This window comes from Echeneis naucrates, chromosome 17 (assembly GCF_900963305.1).
Source record: "Echeneis naucrates chromosome 17, fEcheNa1.1, whole genome shotgun sequence".
Classification (NCBI taxonomy): domain Eukaryota; kingdom Metazoa; phylum Chordata; class Actinopteri; order Carangiformes; family Echeneidae; genus Echeneis; species Echeneis naucrates.
Genome location: NC_042527.1, coordinates 20375701 through 20402215, shown reverse-complemented (window position 1 = coordinate 20402215; position 26515 = coordinate 20375701). Strand labels below are relative to the sequence as shown.

The following is a 26515-nucleotide window of genomic DNA, read 5'->3' as shown; positions in this document are numbered from 1 at the left end:
CTCTGATTTTTATTTAAAGAGCAGAAAGATGGAAGAATTTAACTTTATGAATTTATTGTAACGAACTCATTTTAACCTTTGAGGAACATTGATGACAATTTATTTTGCATTAAAAAAATTGTTTTGTAGAATATCTGAAAAATAACTAAAAGGAACATTTTAATAATTCAACATTTATAATAGCCTTGTCATCATAAATCATGAACTTATAATTATGATTCCCTGTATTTATTCATTTTATTGAACATCTACGCTAATGTTTGATAAATCCTGAATGATCTCCTCTTCTTCTTTAACTTACAGGAAATTAAATAAAAATAAAATGATGAATTAGCTGTTATTAATGTGCAGCTGCATAAAATGCACAAAGTCAGTATTCAAAACGATTCATTGTTGTTGTTGTTGTTGTTGTTGTTGTTGTTGTTATCATGGAGTGATGAAGTGAAAATAATTTGAACATTTTTGTGTCTGATGGTTCTCTGCTGCTCTTCAGGTGCTCTGATTTAATTCCTGGAGTGACTCATCTTCTGTAGTTGACCATCTTCTTCCGTGGAAGAGGGGGGGGGGGGGGGACTGGAGTGCGTCCCCCCCCTCCTCCCTCCTTCTTCCTCGGCCTGATACCATCAGTGTTACCGGCCCAGCTCGTCGGATCTGGAGCTTTGACTCGTGGTTATTTTACTGTCATTCTTACCATTGCTGTAATAATCTAAGCAGCTTCGGCAGCTCGGGGCGGACAGACATGGCAGGAGCGGCGGCACCGAAGCGGCAGGACACCCGGAAATTCTTCGAGAATCTGTCCGGAGCAGGAAAATCCATCGCGGTCCTGACGAGCGGAGGAGATGCCCAAGGTAAAGTGTGCGGTTCCATTATCGGACGGACTGGACGTTTTGACACAGTCACGACTAAACAAACCAAAATATAAAGAAGATAAATAAAGGAGAAGAAATCAGACATTCTGAAGTGTTTGTTTGTTGTCTTTAATTACCATGATGGTTTTTATATTGTGTTGTTTTTTTTTCTCAACACGTTTGTGTACAAATGACCGAAGGCTTGTCCGATAATGGATGTGGCTGACGTCTGCCTCACAGTTAGTTACACTTCCACCCTCCAGTCAGTGAAGGTGACCTATTGATTTATGTATTTATTTTTTAATTTTTTTGGAGAAAATGATTTCTTTCTTCATAAATTCCTCTGATTCGATGTGTTGTGTTCTTTGAAGCAGGAATCTGTTACGCAACAGATGACGCTCCTTTCTGTCCGTCTGCACGTCGATGCTGCGGAATCATCACATTCAGTCATGCTGTGGAGCTCCTGGGTCTCATTTCCCTCTATTTTAATACACATACATATTAAAAGCTGCAGCAGCATTAATAAGTGATGGCTGAATAACTGAACAGGTTTCTGCCTCCTTGTGCATCAAACTGAACTGACTTATTAATAATTCTATAAAAAGAAATGGTCTCAAAGTCCTGCAAACGGAAGCTTTCCAAACCTGTTTAGATTTTACACACGTGTGTTGCATCACGGAGGATGAGTCGTGAGAGGACCAGAGTCAAACTGCAAAACAGACAAGAGCTCACACTTCCGATCGACGCCTTTCAAAATAAACGTTCCTCCGCTTGTGCTGGAGCGGCCGAGCTTTTATTTCGAAGGCGGACACTGCCGGGTTGTTTTTGTTGTGCGTGTGTGTGTCTTGGCTCATCTTGTCAGCGAGGTTTGTGTTGCCTACGTGAGAAGCTGCGGGTATGCAGGGATGTGGTGGAGGAAATGCATACATTAATGCACACACACTCAAATCCAAACAACAAAAATGACGCAACACCAACCATGATTATCTTACATTACTAATAAATATTGATGAAAGAGATTATATGTGGTTATCACATATAAAAATAAAATTTAAACAATGTGTGGAGCTTTTGTTGTATCAGTGTGTAACATCACGTGCTCCTGAGATGTCACGAAGTTGTAGTTTTTTGGCGCTGCTTGTTCAGAGTAAAAAGGTGGCTGCTGAAGAGCACCTGTGCAGAAATATAAAATAAGTTTGGTTTGATTCGATGAGTTTCATTCAGAGCGGGAGCTGTGTCTCCGTCCTCATCCTGCAGTTTAACTAAAGGTCAAAGGTCACTGATGGGCTTCAACAGGTCTGATTTATTTTTTCTCATCTTCTACGTCGTCATTCTAAAGGGGATTTTTTTTTTGGTGAGGGGGGGGGGGGGGGATGCCATAGAGGAACTGGAGATGTTGAGTCATTGCAGTTGTCTGGAGGGACAGCCTTTTGTTGTGTTGTGTTGTGCTGACTGCACACACACACACACGTATCTCCTGACCTCTCCATCGTCGTGCTCATTCATTTTCTAAACCTCCAATCGCGCTCTTCCACAGACCCTCTCTGACCAATCAGGACCCTCCTGGTCTCTTAGCAACCTCATCTCGTCCCATCACACTCAGTTAGTGCCCGACTCGCCTCATCCCACCTCCAGGCTTTAATCCTCTGAAGGCCCATCACTCTTTATGCACTCTGATCGAAGAAGTCAAACTAAATGACGACTGCTGCTCATCGTATTAACGGAATAAATCCAGTTGAAAACAATGAAATGATTCATTCGCCGTCTTTTGAAGGTTTTAGCTTTCTGTGTGTTGGACAAAACAAGAACGTGGAGGCTTTCTCTCTGGCCTTCGGTTTAAAACTGGCTCACTTCCCGTCCACATTCCGCACACGGAGGCTGATGAATGGGACAGGTTGTTGGCAGCCTTCAGCGTTGGAGAGGACATTTGGACAGGACATGTTCCCACCACGGCGCTCGCAGGACGCTCTGGCTGCCACACGGAGCCGGATGTGAAGACATATGTCCTGTTTTTTTAATCAAAGCAACACTGTGTGCGGCGCCGGGGAAAACTGTTCTATACACTTCATCACCAGTCGGCTGTTTGAAATCAAACAAAAAAAAAAAATCATAATGTTTTCAGCCGTAATTTTCTCATCTACAGTCCAAAGTTTTCTGTTCTTTTTGTCCGGTATCTCCGTTTGAAACATTTATTCCGACCTGAACGGCTGATTCGTCTCTCCGGGCTGACAGCCGCTGACTCCTCTCTCTCCCTTTGCAGGCATGAACGGGGCCGTCAGGGCCGTCGTCCGGATGGGCATCTACGTGGGAGCGAAGGTCTACTTCATCCACGAGGTGAGACTCAGGACGCCGACCGCAGGCTGTATCTGGTGACTCCGGCTGAATTCAACCTCAGTGACGCCTGTTTGTGTCATTAATGATCATGTGTGTCTCCTCTCAGGGCTACCAGGGGATGGTGGACGGCGGAGACAACATCAAAGAGGCGACGTGGGAGAGCGTCTCCAGCATGCTGCAAGTGGTGAGCAGAACTTCCTGCTGTGACTGAATCCGAGCTTTTCTTCGGACTTCAGATTCATCATGTGGAACATTAAAGAACAGATGATCTCAGAGCAGCGTGATGACGGCGGTTGTGTCTTCCTCAGGGCGGTACGGTCATTGGCAGCGCCCGCTGTAAAGCGTTTCGCACCCACGAGGGCCGCCTGAAGGCCGCGCACAACCTGGTGCAGCGCCACATCACCAACCTGTGTGTGATTGGCGGAGACGGCAGCCTGACCGGAGCCAACCTGTTCAGGGAGGAGTGGAGCAGCCTGCTGGACGAGCTTCAGGAGCAAGGTGATCCAAACTCATCGTCTCCGCCGCCTCTTCCAGGTTTGACCTCGTCTCGCTCACTCTGTGTCCCCCTCGCCGCTCAGGTCTGATCGACGCCGAGGCCGCCCGTGCCAACTCCAAGCTCCACATCGTCGGCATGGTGGGCTCCATCGACAACGACTTCTGCGGCACGGACATGACCATCGGCACCGACTCGGCTCTGCATCGGATCATCGAGGTGGTGGACGCCATCATGACCACGGCTCAGAGGTGAGAGGTCAGGAGGCAACGAGGTGTGGGGGGGTGATTCTGGCTTTTCGCTGATTAGAACTGTTTCTGCTTGTTTTCCAGCCATCAGAGGACTTTTGTTTTGGAGGTGATGGGCAGACACTGTGGGTGAGCAAAACACACAAACAGACACACAAAAGATTTTTAAAGTGGCGTGATGTTGAAAGTCAGCGGCTCGGTGAGTAATCTGTCGGTCTGTGTGCAGATATCTGGCCCTCGTCAGTGCTCTGGCCTGCGGGGCAGATTGGGTCTTTATTCCTGAAATGCCTCCAGCGGACGGCTGGGAGGACGACATGTGTCAGAAACTGTCTGAGGTAACACACACAGACACACACAGACACACACTGCAGTACATTGGTAATACATCATTGAGCACAGCTGCTGTGCCAACTGTTTGTTTCAGAAATAGAAAATAATTGTGTGTTTGGTCGGCAGTAAACCGGCTCTGTGGAACAACGGACAGTGTGTTGGGCTTCTAGAGAGGATATTCAAAGGTTGTGGGTTCAAATCCCAACAGGATGGCCACTTGGACAGCAAACCTTGAAGTTGAGAAGCGACAACAAGCAGTTGATAAAGTTTTGTGTGCGAAGGAGTAACACAAAACATCAGCACAACTCGACTCTGGTGGGACTCAAACCCACAACCTTTGAATTGCTTCTCTGGCATCTTTCTAGAAGTCCAACGCACCGTTCGTCGAGCCTTTTGTTGTGTTGTGCGTTTTGCATGAACTGACTGATTTAAAGTAGCTTTGATGCTGACGGAGTGTCTGTTGTCGTCCAGAGTCGATCTCGAGGTTCCAGGTTGAATATTATCATAGTTGCTGAAGGAGCCATTGACAGACACGGACTCCAAATTACGTCTGGTTTTGTGAAGGATGTGAGTAGAGCTCATGTCAGAGGGGGAGACCGGAAGCTGGACCGACTGCTGGACGCCAACGGAGATTTGGTGTTTCTGTAAATTCATTCCCAGTTAGCTGTAAATGTGAAACTTCTTCCATCCCGTGAAGGCGTCCTCCGTTACTGGATCCAGCTTTTGGGAGTGCAAAAGGTTTTCTGTCATGTTTTGAAACCCTGCTGCTTCTTCTTTGTCCGTCTAGAACCGCGCCGATAAGAAAAGGCTGAACATTATAATTGTAGCTGAGGGTGCCATAGATTCCCACAACAAGGCCATAACCCCCGATTATATCAAAGATGTAAGTATGGTGGACCAGCCGGGTTCACCACGGACCCACAAACGCCTCCTTCACTGTCGGACCTTTTACATCCTGTCCTGTCCTTTTTTTATTCTTCTGCATGTTTCACGTACGTTATCTTTGTTGTTTTTAATTCCACTCCCACCCAACGTGCTTAACCTGTAAGTTCACCTTCGCTTCCTCGCTAACATGACAGGAGATGTTTTGCATGGCTTCTCTTTGTTTTTTGTTTTTTTTTTTGGCACATTATACTTATGCATTTTCTTACGTTGCTTCATTCCGTGATGTCATGAGATTTTACCAACCAGTTTAGTGTATCTGCAATATTTAATTTGAAGCTCCATGTTTAAGCGTATAAGAGGCCATTATTGTTTTCACTCTTGGTAATAATAACTTTTTCCTCCCATCATCCCTTGCTCTCCTCCCGTACCCAGCTGGTCGTCCGCTGTCTGGGATTTGACACCAGGGTCACCATCTTGGGCCATGTTCAGAGAGGTGGGACGCCCTCCGCCTTCGACAGGATCCTCGTAAGTCCACGATATCTTCAACATCACTGACGGCACGAATGCTTTCTTCTGCGATCGGTGTGACCTTTAAATGACCTTTGACTGCTGCAGGCCAGTCGTATGGGCGTGGAGGCCGTGCTGGCGTTGCTGGAGGCGTCAACAAACACGCCGGCCTGCGTTGTGTCTCTGGTTGGAAACCAGGCTGTTCGACTGCCACTAATGGAGTGTGTTCAGATGGTGAGAGTGTGTTTGTGTTGGAGAGAGGCTGCACAAAGGTCATGCAGGACCCAGATAGTTAAAATAAAATGGCAGCACTTCAGATTAGTCTGCACCTTTTCCAGCTTCAGGTGCAAAATGACAATAGACAGTTAAAATATCAATGCTTGAACTTTTTAAATATTTTGAAGAATATTTTATTTGATTCGAAGTTTTTGTGGGAAAATTGTGTGATTTCATGGAGGGGCTGAATGTCTGAATCTGTCCTGCTGCCAACAGACCCAGGAGGTCCAGAAGGCCATGGATGAGAAGAAGTTTGATGAGGCGGTCCGGCTGCGTGGGAGGTATTTCTGTGTTTTATTTATTTTTATCTGTTAGTTTTCGGCAAACTGAAGTTAGAAGGTGGAGGATATAAAAAAAGTGTGCGAGTTACCGGCAGTGAGTGAGTCAGACGGATTCCTTCTGGTCTGTTGGGCAGAGTGCCGAGGCTTAATTGTGTTTTCATTGATTGTGTGATCGACTCTGAAGTGTTTTTGTGTTGTTGTTGTTGTTTTTTTTTTTTTAACTGCTGTCATCTGCAGGAGCTTCCAGAACAACCTGAACACCTACAGGCTGCTCTCGCACCGGAGAGCCGACTCTGAGCTCCCCAACGTAAGTTCCCCCTCAGACGATCCGACAGTCCCTGACTGTGTCAAATCCTCCAGGTTGTAACGCTTCTCATTCTTCTGATGTGTTTTTCCACCGCGGCTCTCTGATTTGTGCGTCAGTGTATAAGGTACTTCCTGGTCGGTGCATTGTGGATGCTGTAGTCTTTTTTTTTTTTTTTTCGGGGGGAGGACTGTCTCTGTCATGAGGGAGAGGAGGAGGCGGGAGATGACGTATGTGAGGCTGAAGCTTCTGAAGAAGTTTTGGAGCTTCCTTTAATTCGCTTTGGCTTCCAGAAACATGACAGAACTGTCCATTTAGAGCTGTTTAAACTGTAAAGACAGTGTGACGGAGACACTCAGAGAGGCGCCGTATTTCCCAGCAGCCCCTGCTGTCAGGGACAATCACGGCTTTGTTTCTACTCTGATGTGGCTGAAAAGTGTCTTTGCTTGTTCACTCCATTATCTGCTGCTGTCTCAGTTCATATATGAAGCTGGGCTGACTTCCAGGCAGGTATTCAGTTTCAAATCATATATGCTGTGCTGATGTGTGTCAAGAAGCTAAATCAGGCTTTGAAGACACACTTTCATGATATAAGAGTTTACAACTTTCACTAATGTGGTGTTAAACAATATTAAGCAAGAGAAAGCAGCTTGTAGCAGCATGTGGCTTCCTGCCTGCTGAAGGTCTCGGCCGACGAGGCAGCGGAGACGCTCAGCTGTCTGCACTCACATTAGGGAATTATTTAAAATGTTTACACAGCTGTGACTTCATATACTTTCTCTAAAGTCGCTGCTCGTCTCCGTTGCCTCTAAAAGCTGCTCGGATACCATCCAGGTCAAAAGAAGCATCACACATGTTGTGGCTGTTCACACGACATGAGATCAAGGCATCATGTGTGTAACGGAGCTTCAATAAATACCTGACTAACCAAGACAAGCAGCAGGTTTGTGTTGTGTTTGATTCTGAGTATTGTTTGTGTGTCTGTGCAGAGCTCTTTTAACGTGGCGGTGATGAACGTCGGTGCGCCGGCAGCAGGTATGAATGCCGCCGTGCGTTCTGCCGTCAGAGTGGGAATCTCTGAAGGCCACAAGATGTTCGCAGTCAGTGACGGCTTCGAGGGATTTTACAAAGGACAGGTAAGAGCAGCTTCCTGATTGGTCAAACTGTTTAGTCTCCACTTCCTGATTGGTCAGGTGTTTAGTCTCCACTTCCTGATCGGTCAGGTGTTTAGTCTCCACTTCCTGATCAGTCAGACTGTTTGGTCTCCACTTCCTGATCCATCAGACTGTTTGGTCTCCACTTCCTGATCGGTCAGACTGTTTGGTCTCCACTTCCTGATCAGTCAGACTGTTTGGTCTCCACTTCCTGATCCGTCAGACTGTTTAGTCTCCACTTCCTGATCCGTCAGACTGTTTAGTCTCCACTTCCTGATCCATCAGACTGTTTAGTCTCCACTTCCTGATCAGTCAGGTGTTTAGTCTCCACTTCCTGATCAGTCAGACTGTTTAGTCTCCACTTCCTGATCCATCAGACTGTTTAGTCTCCACTTCCTGATCCATCAGACTGTTTAGTCTCCACTTCCTGATCAGTCAGACTGTTTGGTCTCCACTTCCTGATTGGTCAGACTGTTTGGTCTCCACTTCCTGATTGGTCAGACTGTTTGGTCTCCCCTTCCTGATCAGTCAGGTGTTTAGTCTCCACTTCCTGATCCGTCAGACTGTTTGGTCTCCACTTCCTGATCCGTCAGACTGTTTGGTCTCCACTTCCTGATCCGTCTGTCTTTCCTTGCTGACTCTTCACTCTTTCATGTGACTTTTGTGAAATGAAACTGTTCTGTCTTTTTCATTGGTGGAGGGGAAAAAGCGACTGTAAACTCTGCTGGGAGTAAAAACACGGGCGAGGTGAATTGGCTGGAGGTCACAGTGGCTCTGCAGTGCCCCCCCCCATGATAAGACTGTGTACAGATAAACAGGACTACTTACTGTAAGCCACTCACTCTGCATGTGTGGAGCTGGAATGGCACTGATTGTGTGCATGCTTTCTACAAACGCACGCACACACTTTTGGCTGCGCAGAAAAAGCAGGCGGGACCTGTAGGAAGCGATTAAGCCCAGTGGAGAGTTGTTACACAGAAGGATTAGACGTGATTGAAAAGTGACGCTGTGATCCCGGATAAAAGCCCGAGTAAGAAGGACGCCGATTATAACGAAGAGGGGCTGGTTAAACAGAAACATTACATATTAAGATGATTTGTGAGGCCCGGGGATCAGAATTACACACACAAGACTCAAAAACTAAATTCAAAGTCAATTAAATCTGCCAACATTAGTAATTTAGAGTCACTGTTTCCTTTCTCGCCTCTGTATGTTTATCTTTTCACTTTATTTTAAATTGTGTTTTCATATCAGCAGCTGCATCGTGTGGACCCAAACGATACGTTTAAGATCTAAAATGAAAAGGAGGGTTCAATCAGATAAATCACGACGTCTTTCTTTGTCAGATCAAGGAGATCAAATGGGGGGATGTAGGAGGTTGGACCGGACGAGGGGGCTCGTTGTTGGGGACAAAAAGGTAAGTTTGTAATCAATGTCCTGCAAACGCTGCAGCAATTTAAATCTGCTATAAATCTTTTGCTTTGTTTTACCATATCTGCTTGAAAAGGAATAACATTTTCTAATAGTAGCTTAAAAAAAACCTCAAACAAACAGTTAAAGTGGAGATTGTTCTTGTTTTCTTTTTATATGTCAGAACTCTTCCAGGTAAACATCTGGACAAGATTGCTGAGCAGATAAAGATCCATAACATCAACGCGCTGCTTGTCATCGGAGGATTTGAGGTACGTAACTTGATTTGATTCGTGAGCATAATGAAAGAATTTTATCTTTATATTTTATGTTTAATCCAAAAACTTTTTGTAATGTTGTTTCTCTCCAAAAAAGCTACTGATAATTCTTCAAAAGCAGAAATCTTGAGTAATCTGAAAAGACAAATGTAAACTGTATTCACTTCCTGTTGCGCAACATGATCAGGTTTCACGTTCACTGAATATTTCATTGTTTATCATCGAGTCCTCTTCCATTTTCACTGATTTCCCTGATTTGACATTTCAACCTGAAAAACACTTTTCCAGCTCTGTCTTATTTTTAAAATGACAGCAGTGTCACTGGCTCTCTCCTTGTCCTTCCCTCTTGTTTCTACATCACGACCAAGCTGAAAAGGTTACGTTTACCTGGCCGTCACTAAAACACGGGCCTACTTTACTACGATTGCAGATTCTTAAAGTAGACAAGAAAGATTAGGAAGAAATTAAATAGTCAAATATGTAATAATAAAAATATCCGAAGAGTATTCAGTTTTCAGACTTTGCCAGCTTGGCCAGAATGATAATGTTCTCCATCCTTTTGTGTCGTTGTGCGTCGAGTCTACTTCCTGTGGTGGGCGTGGCTCTCTCCACTTGGCGTGCCAGTCTCATACATCATTGCTGTTTATTTTTTCCACGTTGACCCCATCACTCAGAATATCAAGCCCCTCCCAGAACCAATTCAAATCTTTAAGCCATTTTCATTCCACATACAAAAAAAGGTAAAAAAGAATATTCGAGGAAGCTGAATTTTTGTTTTGCTGCATATTTGGTGGAGACCAAATAAAAGCTAGCAGGCACAAATAATTTTAACATTTCTTTGAGTAAAAATTTAAGAAGGTGCAACTTTAACTAATTTCAGTCCTTTAGTAATGCCTCGGCTCCACATAATTAGACTTTACAGCTGAATCTGGATGCTGTTGACCAGCTCGGCTCTGCTTACATTACATCACAACCTTACCTCACTTTCCCCTCATCTTCCTCATCTGCCCTGTTTTGTCTCTACGTCCTGAATAATGGCTGTCACCGCTGCAGGCCTACGTGGGATTACTGGAACTTTCTTCTGCTCGGGACAAATATAGTGAATTCTGTGTTCCCATGGTTATGGTTCCCGCCACCGTCTCCAACAATATACCCGGTTCAGACCTCAGCATTGGCTCAGACACCGCTCTGAATGCCATTACTGACGTAAGTGAGGCTGAGTGTGTACAGAGTGTGTACACAGTGTGTGTGTGTGTGTGTTTGAAGCTGGGCTTAACACACACACACACACAAAAAACACCACTAAGCCAGAAAACAATTTTCTGGGCTTCGCTGACTGACGGCTCGCATCCACACAGGAGCAAAAAGAAGGCCGACTGACTGAGCAGTAAAAATATTTTAAGGAATTTAATTGTAAATGTTAAATCACAACTGTGCCTGAAAGGGTTAGGGTTAGGGTTATAGGGTCTAGGATGTACATAAATATTTATATTTTTTGTAAGAATAAAAGATTTTCTTCCATTTGTAGGTAAATCAAAGCAGCAGGATCTGAATGAACTCTTTTATTCAGCTCTGTATCAGATTTCTTGAAATAAAGTGTATTAAAAATTAAATGCTAATTGTAATCTAACCTAAAAAAAAGCCTTAAATTACATTTTAAGATAATGCTGTAATAATGCTGGCAAATTTATAAATGTACTTTTTACCAAAGTAATGTTTGCTAGTTTTGGAGTTTAACCTACAAATTTTAGCTTCAAGTTACACGTTAGCTGAGAAATTTTAGCTTATTTCTCACTCTGTGTTTAAGTTTGGCTAAATTAGTAGCTGGTTTTCAATTTCAATCTTAACAATTTAGCTATTAATATGAGCTAGTTTTTAACTTCAGTATTAACATTCATTTTAGCCAACAAATTCCAATATAATTTCTAACTTGGTTGCTGGTTGTTGGAGGCGAGCAGGTCAGCGGCGGACCCAGGTGAGTGTTTGTTTGTTTTTGTTTTTTGCTTGCTTGGTTTTTGTGCGTGGCCCTCATATCTGTGTGTGTTTGGTCAACAGCTGAAAAATGGACGCTCCTCCTTTGGGAGGGAACGTCTGCATGCAAAGTGTGCTGTTTGGGTATGTTGTGAGTCTGGCATCGCTGACCGCAGTCCACGTTTGGCTGTTTTTAAGCTGATTTGAACCAGCATGTCTGCGCGGCCCATTTTAAACAAACAAACAAAAAATTCCTGGACATAAAAGGAAACTCAGCTCGGAGCGTCTGGAGCCCACCAGCCCGGTCTTTATCTCGTCATGTCAACGCCGTCACCCGTCGGCCAGGGAGGTGAAGGTTTCACTCCCCCGTCACCTGGAGAGAGCCAGGTCACAGAGCCACTTTAAATTCAAATCAAACCGTCTCTTCTCCTTTCCTTTCTTCAGTCTTTACTTCTAACTGAATGAACCTGAAATCTTTGTTAGAAATTAGAAAAAAACACTGCAGCTTCCTGACCAACATGTGGTCGGCGGTGGTCTAACCTAATATTGCTGCCCCCCCCCCCTCCACCATCAGGCCTTTGAGTCCCTGCTGCAGCTGTATGAGGGCCGGGCCAAGTACGAGGAGCTTTGCATCCCGATGTGCATGCTGCCTGCCACCATTAGTAACAACGTGCCAGGCACCGACCTCAGTATCGGCGCCGACACGTCCCTCAACGCCATCGTGGAGGTGAGACAAAAACACGAGGGGGACCTGTGTTTCTATTAAACTCTGAAGGAGACATCACAGGCCTGGATTATGATCCCGAACCGCAACGTTTTGCCTGTTGTTGAGTCAGACTAACCCAAAGACCATGATGCATTGCATGCCGGTGTGTGTGCTGTGATGTTTGTGTATTATGTAAAGCATTTTGGAAGCACTTTCGGGGTCGCAGGTGATCAGATGAGTGAAGTCTTCACCAGATAAAGGAGACTGTCCCCGATCAGAAAACAACTTTTCTAACTGGGCTGCAGCACACAGATCAGATGCTTTTGTTGTTCAGTGAAACACACTTTGCAGCAGCTCCACATTTCAAAGAAGTAAACGAAATGTGGAGCTTTTAACTGAACTCACCTGTGTATCACTGAAGCTTTGATGATCTGAAGTAGAGCTGCAGCTGATCAGTAGTTGGTTGAATCTAAAAGGAAGCAAAATGTTTTTGTTTTCCTGTTGGAAAAACTTCCTGGTTATCAGTTTTCAGCTCTACTTCAGAGTCTGTGGCAGCTGCACGCTTCCTTATTAACAGTCTGCTCTGTGCGTGTGTGAATCAGACGTGCGACCGCATCAAGCAGTCGGCCAGCGGCACCAAGCGCAGGGTCTTCATCATCGAGACGATGGGCGGCTACTGCGGCTACCTGGCCACCGTGGGAGGCCTGGCTGCAGGCGCTGACGCCGTCTACATCTACGAGGAGCCGTTTGACATCCGGGACCTGCAGGTCAGAGATGAATGTCCAACTTCAGCTTAAAAAAAAACAAAAAAACAAAAACACTCATACACACACTCATGTCTGTATTTCTTCTCTTTGTTTCTCAGGTGTGTTTTAGTAATCCCTCCCCCCTGTGCAGGTGACCCAGATTATCACAGTGCACATGAAGCATTTTATTAATAAGATGATCAGGTCGGGGCTGATTAGAGCCGACGGGCTCCTCAGTGCTTATGTTGTTATTCTCAAACTGTGGCTGTCTGTAACTTCAATAATTATTTCTCACTCATACTTTCACCCAGAAAGTTTTCAGTCTGCCCAGTTTAGTCTTTAAGTAGTTTTAACTTTGCTTTCATCGTTTTGTCGGAATCTTCTATTATTTATTATTTGTGGGATTATAAAAAAAAAAATCCCATGAATATATCATCACCAGTGAAGCGATAACAGATGACTGATTTTAATGTGTTTGTGTGTGATCATTTTTTTTGTAAGATGCGGAACACACAAAAATAAGGCAGAGTGATAAAATTTTCTTTCATAAGATTAAAATATAACAGCTGAGAGAAACAAACAAACCCTCCTGTAGCAGCTCAGGGTGGAAACAGAAGAGGTGGCGCCCCCCGGTGGCGTAAACGCCGCCGTTGCTCCCCTGCTCTTCTTTCTGAGGAGGTTGGTGGGGGGTGATGAGACAGAGGCGTGTGGTTCGTGGCTGGTTGCAGGCTGCCATCGCTCGGCTTTAATGTGAGGCTCTGCTCTGTTTTCAGGCCAACGTGGAGCATCTGACGCACAAGATGAAGACGAGCATCCAGAGAGGCTTGGTGCTCAGGTGAGGCTCCAAACTCCTTCACCTGTTTGGCTGTGGGATTGATGGGAATAGGAATGTGTGTGTGTGTGTGTGTGTGTGTCACAGTTAGATCAAACCAGTTAGTCTGAAGATGAGTTTTTACATCAGTTTGAAGTCACAGACGTAATTTCATGTCGTCTGTTGTGGCTATTTTCGTCACTGCACCATCACGCCGGCGAAGCAGCTCCCAGCAGGTCTGAGGAAATAGGACAAACGTAGTGTTTTGGACAGTGTGTAGGTGACATTGTGCGTCTGCACGTTAAGACACACCGAAGCTCGTGGTGCATCACATCACCGGCGTGTCTGCAGTTTTTGGGGAGATGGCAGGCTGATGCCCTGGCTCAAGGGCAGGTCAGACCTGGGACAGCTTACTGGACTTAAAGGGCCGGATCACCGAAGTATTTTATACATTCTCAGAAGAAAAAATCAACAATCAATCCTGAATCAATAGATAATGAAACCGTCAGTTCTTAAAAGCGGGATTTCTTGGATGTATACAGCTTTGTGTGTTTATTTGTGTCTTTAAAAGTGCTTTATAAATAAATGTTATTATTGAAGCGTGACGTCTGAGCACTCTCGCGGACTTACTGACCTTCTTATTGTGTTGTAGGAATGAGAACTGCAACGAGAACTTCACCACAGACTTCATCTACCAGCTGTACAGCGAGGAGGGCCGCGGAGTGTTCGACTGCAGGATGAACGTCCTCGGTCACATGCAGCAGGTATCCCAGCATGCATTGGGGCAGGTCGTAGATGTTCTGTTTAAGCTTAACATCGTTCTCTGAAGATGAGGGTTTCGTTTTCAGCTCGTGAATTGAAATGAGTTGAAAGTTTTTTGTTGGTTGGTTTGCACGGTATTAAAGATCAGCGTGAATACTCGATGTAAAGATGCTGGGATGTAGAAATAATACTAATTATTATAGCTCCTTATTGGATTTAATACTGTTTTAAATGAATAATAATACAGTAACAGCCGCAGTGATGTCACCCTTTGGTTGATGAGCTGCCGTGTGGCTTTCAGCCATTTTGGTTCTTTCATGTTGTGTTGAAGACTTGAAACTGGAGACTGAGGCCATAAACTCATCAGGAAAACCTTTTTAGAGTCAGAAGTTGAGAAACAAACTGTTCTGCTTTACTCTGAAAGGGAGGAGCTCCATCTCCGTTTGATAGAAACTTTGGGACCAAAGTGGCTGCGAAAGCTGTTCAGTGGATCTCACGGACACTCAAGGACTCTTACAAAGGAGGTGAACAGAAGTCAAACAAAATATAAAAATAATAAATAAATAAATAAATAACATTTGTCGCTAACGTTCATCCTCACTGCAGGACGTGTCTTCACCTCCTCGGAGGACACAGCCTGTCTCTTGGGGATGCGCCGCAGAGCTCTGGTCTTTCAGCCGGTGTCACAGCTGCGTGACGAAACCGACTTTGTGTAAGTAAAAAAAAAATATTATTTGAATACCAGTTCACTGAGCTAAAAAAGACAACCTAACAAAGAGCAATGATTGAATTCAGTGCTGATGTGTTGCAAAGGGAATAATTTTGGGAAACGTGTTTATTTCCTTTGTTTTTGTTCCTGTTATTTTAGACAATTAAAAAAAGCAATCACTTGTGTACTTAAGTCAGTTAATTTCTGTTGTGAGAAAAAGAAAAGGAATTTATATGACAATGAGATGAGGGAACAGTTTTATTTTTTATATTTTAAATAGCTTTCTGTGTTCTTATATAATTTGTGCAGAGAAGAGTTCCAACAAAACAAACTTGTCCTTTGTCGTCTCCAGCCACAGGATCCCGAAGGAGCAGTGGTGGCTGAAGCTCCGCCCTCTGATGAAAATCCTGGCCAAGTACAAGACGAGCTACGACGTGTCCGACTTGGGCCAGCTGGAGCACGTGACCCGGATCCAACCCAAAGAGAGCGACGCATCGTCGGCCATCTGAGCTGAGCTTCACCTCCAACATCAACGTGGCTTCACAATCACAGTGACTGACCGACCGCCGGTTGACTGCAAACAAATTAGATTTTATTTAAGAAGGTTTTATTTAAAAACAAAAGTATTTTAAGGGGAGCCGATCGGAGTAGAGCTCTTTATGTAGCAAGCAGGATGCAGAGAAGTATTCAAGCTTTAGTCCTACAAATGTGGCTCGTTTTTAGTAAACATCTGTTATATTCTAACCACGGCATGGACGAGACGGTGATGTATTTAAGGTCATTTTTTTTTTATTTTCTAAAGCTCCTTATCAATGTCGTGTAATGTCACCCCCCTAAAGCTGCTTTGAAAAAGGACATACGTGTAACACGCCATCAGCCTGTTCAAAACTTGATACACATCCGTCCTGTTGATTGTAGATGTGCCCTACAGTAGGAACACAGATCCTGGCTTATGTGTGCGTGTTGTTGGTGTTGTTGCTGCCTTTGCTGTGTCCACCCTGGGTTGTGAGTCGGCTGAGTCCTGCTGTTGTGGATAACGCCTGAAACTGTGCAACATGAACTTAATGTGCTGCAGTGTGTCACAGAGTAATAAAGCATTTATGGAATTAATGAGACGACGCAGCTCCTGCTAGCTTCTTTTTTCATTAACAGTAAAAGTCTGAGTGTCGTTCTGGGCTGGGAACAAATCTCATAACTGTCTGCAGAAATCTAGGTGAACTAACCCTTTATCTGCCACATCGGTTAAAATATCCCTGAAAATGATTTATGGCAGAAAAGAAATTTACTGCAGAAGATGCTCCTAATTGGCATTAAATCTGTTTCAAACACGTGTTAGTATTCATTTATCGATGAGACCTAAACTACACGGGAAGCAGAAGACCCTTCTACTGCAGAGAAAACGTGACTCAGATGTCGTGACAAAAAGATTTTAAGTGCTGCTGACTTCATGACCACAAAATATAACTGTTACAGAATAGTTACAGAATCTACAGAAAGAAACGTCACAACTAAAACACGTCAGGCATTCCTGTCGTGTTCTTCAGCTTTTTGACCGTCATTTTAAAAAGAACAGCGAGATTCTGTCCACTGTGTTACATCAGAGGTTGAAATAATCACCTGGTTATTTTACAACCCATGATGGATCTTTCTTGATCGCTTCGTTCTCTGGACCGAGGATGGCGACGCCACACGTCCTCTGTCCGACGCCCAGATACCTGCAGGACAACACAGAAAAGAACGGCTCTCACTTCCTTGCTGCTTCCTACATCTGCATTTTTACTGGGACTTGTTTTTTTTTTTTTTTTTTTAAACATTGGCATTAGATTTGTATTTATTCACCTGTGTGCCGCGTTCACCAGGCTTTCATGAGTGACGGTGAAGAGTCTCTCTCTGTGACTCTGCTTCATCTCGTCTGTGACTCCGCTGAGGAAACGACTCATTCCTGCAACACAGTGACAACTTGGTGATTCATCTATCGTCATGGTTTTTACTGCAGAGGCATCACAGTTGTGAAAGACACCTAAAAAGTTGTCTCACACTACACCGCACATACACACTATAACAGTTTTCCCCTTTAGAAAATGGCTGTAAAGCTTTGATTTGATTATGTTTGTAGATCTGAAGTCAGGATGCAGCAGTCGGACACTCACCTTTGTCTGCAGGGGCCACAGGCGAGTCGACAGCAGAGAAAACTGACAGTTTGGCTTCATCGATGTCTTGTTGGGTGAACTGTCCTGACTTGGCCCAGTCCACGCCTTTACGGAAAGCAGATAAGGTCTGCGCCGTGTTGGGGTCCCTGAGAGACGCAGGAGAGGTCAACATCTCAACATAATGGTTTGATTAATACTCTAAAAGTGTCTCTGAATATCAATGCAAAGTGTCAACAGGCCAACTTCCAGCAGAGTGATCAGAAAACATTTTACATACAGAATAAAGTCAAACCAGTGTGAACGTCTGCACACCTGTAGGAGTAAAAGGAGAACAGACCGCCGCCTCCCATTCTGGCACCGCCGCCGTAAGCTCCGCCTTTCTCTCTGATCTCTCCGTGAAGAAATTTTGCCGTCATCATTCTCGCCAAGACACACAGACTGTGAGAGAGAAAATCAAAGATGTATTCAGACTGTAAACCTTAAGAGCCAAAAATGAAGACTCAGGCACAGAAAGTAAGTGACCTGGCGTAGTCCTCGTGGGAGAACGGCACCGTACGGATACTCTCACTGACGAAGTTGATGGGAAAAGGCATCGGGAAGAAGGTTTTCATCTGAAAGGGCTGGAAATTCAGCTCCTGTAGAGAAAAATGTTCGGATTTAAAAAAGAAAAGACAGAAACTGGACTGAGATTATGTTTATTACTATTAAACTGAACTTACAGCGATTAGTTTCCTGCTCAGTCCGCTGCTGTCCGAAGGGTCCAGCGGTCTCTTTATTAAAGAAATGACACAGAGAAGCAGAATAATAAGTCAAAATTATCTACACAAACATTCACTATTTGTCTGTGATGAAACTTTACCTCAACAATATTCGGTCTGACAGGTTTTCGTTCCCTCCGGTTTTCAGCGATGTCCTTGATGAACTTGTCGAGCTGTGCTGCCGTGTCAGACACTTTCTGTGGAGTTGCGTTCACTGCACATCTATAAGAAACAAAAATGAAATGAAATGAATGAAATGTGTTAACTTCCGACGCTGAGATGAGGTGCCAAGGATATCGCTGAGATGTGAATCCCACCTCATGTTGTCTGGGTTCAGAAGGTGCTTTTTGATCCTGGGTAATGTCCGGATAACCTGGCCGAGGTCTGACATCTCAGCTATTCTCTTCATGAACTTCACCTAATGTTCAAATAAAAAACAAAAACAAAACAGTGGTGGGAACATTCAAAAGCATAATCTGCAAATATAACAAAAAATGTAACTTTTTTTTAGCTTTTAGCTTTTAAAGTTTTGTTAAAAAGAAACAATGAGGACACCACATTTATCACGAGCGATAAATACTTAGTCATTCTTCAATATGTTGGTCAGTGTGTCATATGAGGTGATGCTACAAAGATGAGTGTTGTGTATTTTGTGCCTGAGACCAACAGGACGACAACAGATGGGCTACCTGTTCCATCCCACCAAAACTCTCCTGGAGGTCACCTGCTGGAGTCAGATGACGGCCCGATCGGGTCATGGCGTACATGTGACCTGAGTAGGAGATCCCATTAGCCAGCTCCTGTGCTGAGGACATCACCAGGACTCTCAGGCGCTCTTCGTCATCAAAGTGGGGGCTGAAGGAAAAAAGTTTGATTCATTCTCAATCAGACAATCTTAATAAAAATATGCAGCTGCGGTTTCCTACTAGATTGAAAAACAGGACGGACGTCAGCTGCTGCAGATGATATACCTGTTGAAGATGTCGCTCCACAGCTGAAACATGTGAGGAAGGTTCCTCTCCAGGCAGGAGGAGGACAGAAGGACACCCTGCAACACCGAAACGAGCAGCAGGAAATTAATATCTTCATTCAGGGATACGAAATATTTACCTCTAATTTCATCGTGGAAAAATATCTTATTCTGCCAATGATTCACTTTTTATCCCTGCACGCAGTGGGAAAATAAAAATGTAAAACTGGACTTGGACTCGGCTCTGACCTGCTCGTACATGTCCAGCTGGGTGGAGTCGGGGATGACTTGGGTGGAGACGGACATGCCGCCTGTCCTGAGCTCCATCTGTTGGGCCTGTTGCCTGTAGTCCAGACCTCCAGAGCCCATCCTGTGGAAACCGTGAGAAACATGTACAAACAACAACAAAAAAAATTTAAATTGAACCAGCATCCTCTCTGTTGGACCTTGTCCTGGTCTTCTGGACTGACAGGCTAACTCACCTGGTGATAACACTGCAGAAGAGCGGGACATACAGCCGAAGATCCTCTGGCAACGTGTTGAGACTACACATGGCTCTGAAGTACACCAGGCCGTTGGTGGGCTGCTCACAGTACTGAACCGGAACGCATCCTGTGGGGAGCAGGAAGAGAAACCACTTCAGGGATGACAAAACAAAAACAAAACAAAACCATGCTGCAACCGCTGCGCAAATGTGGCATGAAGTTTAACAACGTCGGCACTGTTTCGTACCTGCAGAGCCCATTTGAACAGGAGTGATGGGAATCGCTGGCTCAATGTCAGACACTTTGAGCGCGGGGAGACAGGAGGCGTCCTGGGTTTTACTCTGAGCAGCAAGCAGCTCCAGACCTTTGCAGGAACAGAGAGCGGTACTTCAGAACTGAATATCAAGTGAATACTTCGATCAGGAGTGCTCAACACCGTCTGAAACAACTGTGACAACTAAAATAGCAGCTAAATCTATTTTTACGTGTTTATTTTATTTATCGTGCCCAAAATTCATCATGTGGCTCAACAGTGATGGATAAGTAATTACTAAACATACATGAAATCCTTTCAACTTCATCTCCAGGTAGATAGATCAAAGTGTGAGAGTTAATTTCCGACACTTCCTCAGCTTCCCTCATGGATCAGGAACATTACTGGTGTTACCTTTCTTATAGATCTCATTCCTGTCGCTGTCAGTCAGAGTCTGGATCTTTTTCTGAAGCTTCTCCTCCTCGGCCTGGGCCTGTTTCTCCAGGTACGACTCATCCGGGCTCATCGACAGGGTCAGTCTGTGTGTGTTCTCCTGCAGGGTGAGAGGGGGAGTTAGAGTGGAGCCAAAGCAGCATTTAACCCTAAAATAAAAACATTCAACAGAAGGAGCTGCCAAAAAGTCAAAAAGTCTATGCTTTATGACAAATAATTTATGTTATGGGGATATTTTATTTATACCACTAAGATCTAATGTTTCCATGAAACCACCTTAAAGTAGTGTTTGACTTTGTCCTGGAGGAAGCGGGGGTTTTCTGTGAGGGCCTGTCTAAACTTGGTGACGCTGCTGCTGATCTGCAGCAGCTGTACAGGGTCACCGTCATGGTTCCACAGCGACGCGATGTACTAGAAACACATGCAAACAAAACGTCAAGAGTGAGGAAACACATGTCAGCTTTATCTCTGCAGCACTTAAACAAGACTCTATTTTTCCCAGAGATAAATTTCTCAGCGTGACAGAGAACAAAAAACATTTCTACTGTCTTTTCATTTGTCCGGAAAATGTGTGGAAACAAATACAAACAGTGAAATGATGCTCAAAGAACACAAACAGTTTGTGACAAGCTGCCCACATAGAGGTTGATAAACACATGCAGTGTCCTTGTGGCTGTTGAAACAGAACGAAGGTTAACAGTTACACGGCAGCAAACTCACCGAGGCCAAAGACAAACCGAAGTTGGTGGACTGGTGTTTCATTTGGATCTCGATCTTATGGAGGAGAGCCTCGATTCTTTCCTCCTCAAAGCCGCTCCTGTGTCCCATGACAAATAGAACTGACTCATACAGGGAAGAAATCTTTTTCTGTTGACTCAATCAAGAGGCCTTTCTCAACTACACATGTAGACATGCTGATGTCACAGTGAAGGTCTTTTGAGCTGTATTCTGTCAATCACTTTGGATAGCAGAAATAAAATAGTAATACTGTCCAGTTTTATCTGTGCTGCCTTCTCCTAGGTCTGTAATAACAATTCAAATGATTTAGAGAGCACTTTACAGAAGTCACAGATGTGTTGAGAGATTTCTTAAGATATTTCTTCTTTATTTCAGTCATTCTATATCTTCAGTTTTGGGCTACATGTAGGTGATAGATCCACCAACTGAATGCAAATGAAATTTGAATCAACTAAGACGTCAGCCATCAGCTTTGAGCTCTACTTCTCATATGCACAGCAGATTTGTGAAGCGTTAATAACAGCGAGGCCAATGAAAACCTAAACTAGATCAGTCACCTAAGCCATGGGACTTACTCTATAATGTCGTCGAAGGTCTGGCTGATGATTTGTTTCACCCTCTCCGTGTCTTCTTCAGCCATTCCCTGCAATCCTATGCTGAATGACGCTTCTTTGGTGCTGCCGTCGTATCTGCAGAGCAGGATGTTTAGGTAATGAGTACGTCAACTTAATGGACATTAAATGGTTCTTACTAAAAAGGAAAATGCTGTAATGCTTAAGGTGATTTGACTTTAGCTGTGAGTCTTCTGGCCCAGAAATGGACAAAGTGCAGCACAGCCTATTCACTTTTCATTCACGCTGGTAAAATCAAACTGTAACTGATCCAAACTTGGAACGACATGTTTGTTGTTGTTGTTATTTTGAAGCTTTTGTACCCACCCAACAACAGAGGAGAAGTCGGTTCCTAACTTCGGTTCGATGAGAGCTTTGTAGAAGGGAGAGTTTGGCCCAGAGATCATCAAAGACGACAACAGACTGAGAGTGAATCCTTCAAATGTATCAGTGATGCTGGACAGAAAAGGAGATCTGGTGTTAAGGAGTAACAGGGTTAAAGGTTCTTGGTGAGAAGAAGTGCTTCCCCCTCAAATGTTTAACACCACAACCACCTCTGGTAAAGGCCACAAATATCAGCAGCAACACAAGAAGCAGGAAATCTTAAAATCTTATATCATTCTACTTCACAATGAACAAATGTCTCCGAGAACTGCAGCAGGAAATAGAGTGACGATGTAATCTTACTCTCCCAGCAGGTAGCTCACACACAACGTGTTCTGTCTGGCTTGATCTGGTGCCAGAGCATCAGGACCGCAGGTCACATGGTCCTCTCTCTGAGGAAGCCAATGAAACACAGTGAGACTGGACTGTCCATTCCAGAGAGACAACCAGTGGGACACAAGCTACACATCTTTGGATTTTAAAATGTGCCATTTATTTTTAAAGTAGTCTGACAGTAGTTGGGATTTTTACAGCAGTTTTAAATCTCAGCTATTTAAAAATTCTTAAAATTAAAATATATGGACTTACAGGGCTGCTCCAGTGTGGCTGGGGGGGGACCGCCGTGTTCGGATTGATACGTTCAAACTTGGACAGAGCTTCCTCTTCAATCTGCTTCAGATGCTGCTCCAAAGGCAAATCTCCGTAGGTGAAGAACCTTGTTTGGAAAAAAAAAAAAAAAAAAAAAAAACCCAAACAAACACACAATGAATGCCGTGTGTTTGTTCATTCACGACATAACACTCTGTTTGTAGGTTTATAAAAGTATGCATGTGTGTCCTTTACCTGGCGTTGCTGGGGTGGTAGTGTGTGGCATGGAAATGTTTGAGTTGCTCCCAGGAAAGGTCGGGGATGGCCAGAGGTTCTCCCCCTGACACCACAGAGTACGTGTGATCCGGGTACAGCTTGTTCTGAAGGTGCTGAGCGTACAGACGCTCGTTGTCTGACTGATGACACAAACAGCATCCCACAGACATTTTAACGCTGCAATACGTTTTGACACCACAAACATAATGCTGAGCTCATATACACTGCAGTGTACGGAAGAAACAATAGCAGTTATTTAGAAAATTTTTACTTACAAAAGCTCCCTTCATTTCATTAAACACCACTCCTTTAAATACTAGACGGGAGCTGGGATCTGTGGGGTTTTCATTCTCCAGCCTCCAGCCCTCCTGCCTGGGAAAACAAAACACAATCCAGCCACATATCGCTGACTTAACAAAACAAGGACAACATAACACCAGTCTGATAAAACATAAATGAGATAGTTCTAAGGCTTGTGAGCACTTGAATAAAGTTAAATATGTAAATAAAGAAAATCTACAGCAAGAGTGTCACAACTCACCAGAAATCCTGCTCTCGTAAAGAAGGGAAGAAAACCGCATCCAGATAGACGGAGAGAAGATTCTGGAAGTCTTTTCCATTTTGGGTTGAGAATGGATACATGGTGTAGTCACTGGCTGCTCACAAGGAAACAAAACAAAAACACTGGTGAAATAAAATCATCAGCAACCTTGGCAGATGATCAACCTTCAGCTTGGCATCTCTTTCTATCCTTACAGCTATCATGTTTAGATTATATCTAAAATAATCAGTACATCTTTGAGAAGCAAAAAAGATACATAACAGGAGTGACATTAATTTTCACAGCTTTTTGCTGTGACGTGTCAGACGTCACTTTGTACTTTTAGCTGGAATTGATTTTGTGTACCTGTGAAAGCATTCATGAAGGTGGACAGAGATCTGTTGAGCATCTTGAAGAAAGGGTCTCTGCAGGGATACCTCTCAGATCCACACAGCACCGTGTGCTCCAGGATGTGGGGAACCCCTGTGCTGTCCATGGGGGTCGTCCTGAACTGGACACTGAAACACGTGTGGTTTTTATTTATTTTTTGCTTGTGTAACTGAATAATTGCAGAGACAGAGTGAAACATCATCACGTTTTACCAGTCAAATCTGTTTTATGACATGAATATAAATAAGTTGGGCTGTTTCACCACATATTAAACCAACCTGAAGAGATTGTTGGCGTCATCTCTGGCTGCATGCAGGTACTGAGCCCCAGTTTTATCATGTGTCAGTTTCACTGCTGTGAGAAACAGATCAGGTACTGCTGCAACCTAGAAGAACACAAAAAGAACCATAGACATTAGCTTTTTTTTTTTGTTTTTTTGCAAATAGCAGTAAACACTTTCATGAAGGATCAAAGTCTAATCTCAGTTACTGGATCAAACTGAGACAAGAAAATCAGTGACATTATATTGAGACCATCGATCATAAAATTGCAATTTTACATTTAGAGCAATTACTATAACATTCTAATCCTTTAACTCAAGTTTACCAATCATAACTTTAAATATGTATTTTATTAAAGTTTATTAGAGCTCAAAATAAAGCTGCAGCATTATAAATACTTCAGTCACCTCTTTAACTGTGAAGCCATAGATTTTCTGTCCTGGTTGGTACTGAAGAGCCCTCTCAGCTGAAGTGCTCTTCAGCCTCCACATATGCTGCTGTCCATTGAAGCTGGGGGGCAAAACACTTGACAGTTTACTGAATAATCTCGCACGTCACTCTTTGTCTACGGTGAGACCTTTTCAGGTGGTCCAGAATGGAGCGGCCCATCTGGTCTTCGATCACTCCACTTCACTGCTCATCAGACTGTACTTTTGTCCTCTCAAATCCAGGTCAAGTCACTAACATTTCACTGCACAGTTAACTTCTGGACTGGCTTCGTCGACTTGAACCCAGTCGTTCTGCTCTGTGGTTTCCTTCAAGAAGCCTTTAAAAACTCATCTCTCCTCCTAAAAACCCTACCATGCCTGACTAACATATTTTTATACAATTTCCTGCACTTATTACAAACTCTTCTACTGTGCAGAAGCATCTGTCAAATTAGTCAACGTGATGTAAATGTAAAAATAACTCCAAAAAGCCAATGTCCCAGCCTTAGTCCCTAATGGCTCCATCTTCTTCAAGATACAAACTGCAGTCACACAGTTTTAGTGTAAAACTGGTTTGAATGCAGATTATTTTATCTTTAAATCCAATAAAGTTGATTTCCTCATCTGTTTGCTCCAGCTGTGTGATCGGCCTCCCTGTCTGCTTTTTGTTTGTGTTCCTCCCTGAAATACAAACAACATCCTGTCTCTTTCTCCCTCATTGTCACGCAAACACAGACACACACAGTCACCGAATGTAATTAACAACACACACACACACACACACACACACACACACACACACACACACACACACACACACACACACACACACACACACACACACACACAGGTGTGTTAGCTTGAACTGTTAGCTAACCGTTACCTCAGGTGTCGAAGCTTCTGCAGAGCCGCCTTCGTTTGCCGAAACATCTTTTTATTCCTTTTCTGTCAGCAGTGAAATGTTACTTCCTCCGCTGTAAAAACTTCCTACTTTTAGCTAGTTTGTTGTCGATAAATCGGCATAACTTCGGCCGGGCATCCCGGTGTGTGTCCTTTTTCCACGCCGTTGACGCATTGGCCCGGTTGTGTAACGTTGACGACAAACTCACACAGAAAAAAAGATGCGCGGCACCTGCGCCGACAGCCGAGCTTAAACATCACTTCCTTTTCCGGTGGACTCATCCAATCAGGGTGAAGCTCTGCGGGCACAAACTCAGCAACTTTTTTGCGCTCGTGAGCCAAACGTTAGCGTCCGAGCAATCCCGGCTCTGATTGGTTGAGCAAGGAAGAAGACGAGATTTGATTGGCTTAATCTAAAGTTACTTTAAATCATGACTGAGATGGGATTTATTTTAATTAATAAATAACCAAATGAATAAAAAATAGTTTTCAATTTTAACTTTGAAGTTTAATTTAATTTTAAAGAAACATACATATTTCTTTATTTTATTTTAAATGTAATTATGTGTGTCTACCCGCAGATGTCCCCATTAGATCATGTTTGATTATCACAGTCAGCTCCAGTTTTTCTTGTAGTAACCTTTTCTACTGGGGGAGCAGAACATTTGAAGTGTGGTAGGATGCATATTATTGAAATTCAAGTGAACCATTTTACTGTCAAAATGCGGTTCCATAATAAGCCCACTTTTATTTTTGAACTTGCATTAAATTGGTAAGGCACCCTAAAGAATACAAGTCAGCGTTGCTTAGCAACTTTTATTATGCATGACATTGCAGATTTCAATTTAAGTCACATAAAGCCTGAAAAATGAATAATAATATATATATTATTATTATTTTTTTTTTTACTGAGATCATCTGCGGTTAACGTTAGTTGTACACAGCAGGTTTTATTTGCTTGTGACCTAGTTATGACCTCTTCAAAGCAAGTATGACGACTTTAAAGTAGCTCTCCTGTCATGAATGCAGCTTTGAGACAGAAGTACGTCTTCCACCTTTCCTTTCTTCGTGACATTCTCTTTCATCTGCTAAATAAATAAATATTTTCGTAGCGTCAGTAGTTTCAAAAACCGTTCCAATGTACTGCTGACATCCTGTGCGGTATAAGGCTTCAGTATCAACTTAATATCATTGCTGGATTAATTTGTCAGAAGACCCTGGGACAAAAGTGAGCTTCTGTTGGACTCTTAATGCGC

General features: G+C 43.7%; 2 protein-coding genes across 7 annotated transcripts; one reads left to right on the top strand and one right to left on the bottom strand.

Moving 5' to 3' along the window:
* The first annotated feature begins 592 nt into the window (after positions 1 to 592).
* On the top strand, positions 593 to 16168 carry LOC115057119 (ATP-dependent 6-phosphofructokinase, platelet type-like). Of its 6 annotated transcripts, XM_029523977.1 has the most exons (23): positions 593 to 848; positions 3109 to 3182; positions 3289 to 3366; positions 3491 to 3680; positions 3761 to 3926; positions 4008 to 4052; positions 4150 to 4258; positions 4725 to 4820; positions 5571 to 5663; positions 5754 to 5879; positions 6138 to 6202; positions 6440 to 6513; positions 6762 to 6763; positions 7496 to 7642; positions 9007 to 9077; positions 9255 to 9342; positions 10402 to 10554; positions 12628 to 12792; positions 13545 to 13606; positions 14235 to 14346; positions 14769 to 14868; positions 14951 to 15056; positions 15406 to 16168. In XM_029523977.1, exons 1-23 carry the CDS (start codon positions 740 to 742, stop codon positions 15560 to 15562), a joined length of 2388 nt encoding a protein of 795 aa, XP_029379837.1. In that variant the 5' UTR covers positions 593 to 739; the 3' UTR covers positions 15563 to 16168. The 6 variants fall into 6 exon arrangements, with proteins under 6 accessions (XP_029379837.1, XP_029379836.1, XP_029379835.1 ...); XM_029523976.1 differs by lacking the exon at positions 6762 to 6763 and having other exon boundaries at positions 594 to 848; positions 6440 to 6509; XM_029523975.1 differs by lacking the exons at positions 4725 to 4820; positions 6762 to 6763 and adding an exon at positions 5041 to 5136 and having other exon boundaries at positions 595 to 848; positions 6440 to 6509.
* pitrm1 (pitrilysin metallopeptidase 1) lies at positions 15303 to 25436 on the bottom strand. The gene is made up of 28 exons (XM_029523972.1): positions 25243 to 25436; positions 24339 to 24441; positions 23929 to 24035; positions 23627 to 23778; positions 23261 to 23375; positions 22995 to 23091; positions 22699 to 22859; positions 22444 to 22570; positions 22159 to 22247; positions 21799 to 21927; positions 21436 to 21549; positions 20843 to 20939; positions 20399 to 20533; positions 20084 to 20222; positions 19664 to 19780; positions 19414 to 19543; positions 19181 to 19301; positions 18933 to 19009; positions 18651 to 18816; positions 18279 to 18379; positions 18063 to 18183; positions 17923 to 17973; positions 17726 to 17838; positions 17516 to 17641; positions 17204 to 17349; positions 16893 to 16995; positions 16671 to 16768; positions 15303 to 15627 (listed from the first exon to the last, which is right to left on the bottom strand). Exons 1-27 carry the CDS (start codon positions 25287 to 25289, stop codon positions 16675 to 16677), a joined length of 3078 nt encoding a protein of 1025 aa, XP_029379832.1. The 5' UTR covers positions 25290 to 25436; the 3' UTR covers positions 15303 to 15627; positions 16671 to 16674.
* Positions 25437 to 26515: the final 1079 nt, after the last annotated feature.